Below are 2,500 nucleotides of genomic sequence, written 5' to 3' on the forward strand. Positions count from 1 at the left end.
TGTGTTGTGCGCGCAATTCGGTTATATCGTTTAATTACAGCATGTGGATGTTTTATAATGCTTTTTTTTGTATAATGTCTGATATGTTCTGCTCTTACCTGCATCCTGTTCCTCACTCTTACATTTTCTTGTATTTCCATCCTCTCGATATCCTCATCCCAAACCTCTTCTTCCCTCTCCCCCTCTCCCTTTCCTTCCTCCTCCTTCCTCCTTCCTCCTTCCTCCTCCTTCCTCCTTCCTCCTCCTTCCTCCTTCCTCCTCCTTCCTCCTTCCTCCTCCTTCCTCCTTCGCCTGTGGTTTACAGCCCAGCCTCTCTGCCTGTGTTTAGTGATCTGGAGTTGAGACGCGATATACTGGTCGATCGTAACAGAATAATCTCGTAAGTTCTTGTTAATCGCTGGTTTTAGAGGCAGATAATCCACACCCAGGGAGCTGGTTCGTTAAGTCTTCGCGTGTTCTGTGTCCCGAGATAGAGTTCAGTGGTTCCTAAGATAGAAAGGTCAATGAGTTTCCTAAGATAAGGGGAGGAGGGGAGGTTCAGGGGGGTTCAATGGTAAGGGGAGGAGGAGGCGGGGGGGTTAATGGTTCTGTGTGTTTCCTAAGATGGGATTCAGTAGTTCATAGGATCTGGGTTTCAGTGGTTGTCGTGATACTTGAGGATTTTAAAGGGGTGGTGTTTTCGAAGGTAGGTTTCATGATTTTCTGGTTCTTAAGGTAAAGGTTTGATGGTTCACCGGTTTCTAAGAGTTCAGTGGCCCAGCGGTTGTTAAGTTGACCGGTGTCTTAAGATAGAGTCCAACACTTCACCGGTTTCTAAAATAGAGCTCAATAATTCACCGGTTTCTTAGATAGAGTTCAACAAGAGTTTTAGCTTTCCACTGGTTCCTAAGAGAGTTAGTGGTCCAGTAGTTCCTAAGATAGAAATCAATGTTCCTGCTTTGGCTATTGCTACTTTAAATGAATGCAAGGAGAAGACATGCACTTGCAGCCGGTACTTGTTAAATGAACGAGTCGTAACGGCGGCAATAAAAGGGAGAGGGAGAGGAAGAGGAAGAGGAAGAGGAAGAGGAAGAGGAAGAGGAAGAGGAAGAGGAAGAGGAAGAGAAGGGAGAAGAGGGAGAGGAAGAGAAGGGAGAAGAGGGAGAGGAAGAGAAGGGAGAAGAGGGAGAGGAAGAGAAGGGAGAAGTGGGAGGGAGGGGAAGGGGGAAGAAGAGGGTGAAGAAGGAGGGAGTAAAGTAAGGGAGGAAGAAGTGAAAGCGAAAGAGAAAAAGACATAGAGACGGAAGCATGGACAGAGACAGAAAAAGACCAAGGCAAAGATAAAAAGAGAGAAAGACATGGAGAAAGATAGAGACAGAGAAAGAGAAAGAGAGAGACAGAGACAAAGGGAGGGCGAGGGCTCCGAGAGCAACGTTTAGAGGAGGCCGAGGAGGACAAGGCAGATAACAAGGGGCACTGCCGGCTCAGATATTGCACACTCTAGCAATCACGACGCGGGACCCCTGATGAAATACTGTCATTTAAATTAGGGAAGAGAGATCTGTAACCCCGCCCCCTTTCTCCCCCTCCTTTGTCTACCCCCTCCCCCCTTTCTCTCTATTCTCGCCTTGATGCTTCTCCTTTTCAGTCTCACGCCTCTCCCCCCTTTCCTCCTTCTGTTCCTTCTTGGCCGTGGGGGGGGGTGGGGGGGGTCATTGTTTATTGTTGTTGTTGTTGTTGTTGTTGTTGTTGTTCATCTTCTTTTTATTTTTATCATTATTATTATTATTATTATTATTATTATTATTATTATTACTATCACTATCACTATCATTACCATTACCTTTACTATCACTATCATTACCATTACCTTTACTATCACTATCATTACCACCATTACCCTCTTCCTAGAGAAGACATGTCCAGCCAACTAATGATTTTCCCCGTCCGCCAGATGCAAGATAACTTCTGTAACATGTTCGTGTGACACGCGCGACATCTTCTGGTGCCCGCACGTGGTGGCACTCTCACTGCACCGAATCCGCCACGCTGACACCGTCCAGCTCAGGATACCCATCTCAGGTAGGCTTATTGTTTGTTTTTTTGGTTGTTGTGATTGTTATTAATTTTGTTGGTATTTTTATTGTGTTTGTTATTATTGTTATAATTATTATTGGTAATATTATTGTTATTATTATTATTATTATTATTATTATTATTATTATTATTATTATTATTATTATTATTGTCATTATTATCATCATTTTTATTACTGTATTTGTTGTTCTTATTTATTTTTTAAATCATATTTTGGCGTATGTCCCTAGTTCATTCAGAATGAGAGAGAGAGAGAGAGAGAGAGAGAGAGAGAGAGAGAGAGAGAGAGAGAGAGAGAGAGAGAGAGAGAGAGAGAGAGAGAGAGAGAGAGAGAGAGAATGAGAGAGAGCGAGAGAGCTTCCCCGATAGGAACACTACTAGGCTATCTCCGTGCAAAGACGTCGTGTGTTCTGGTTTGTGTCCG

The 2,500-nt window shown here is 43.8% G+C and overlaps 1 protein-coding gene across 2 annotated transcripts in view; it reads left to right on the forward strand.

Annotated features, from left to right (window-relative positions):
- LOC125034511 (zinc finger SWIM domain-containing protein 4-like) overlaps positions 1-2,500 on the forward strand; it is a 199,167-nt gene that overhangs the window by 174,920 nt on the left and 21,747 nt on the right. For both annotated transcript variants that reach the window (XM_047626347.1, XM_047626348.1), the window contains exon 3: positions 1,934-2,061. In XM_047626347.1, the coding sequence (XP_047482303.1) occupies positions 1,934-2,061 (128 nt within the window). The remainder of the gene's footprint in view (positions 1-1,933; positions 2,062-2,500) is intronic.

Source organism: Penaeus chinensis, chromosome 18 (assembly GCF_019202785.1).
Source record: "Penaeus chinensis breed Huanghai No. 1 chromosome 18, ASM1920278v2, whole genome shotgun sequence".
Lineage (NCBI taxonomy): Eukaryota > Metazoa > Arthropoda > Malacostraca > Decapoda > Penaeidae > Penaeus > Penaeus chinensis.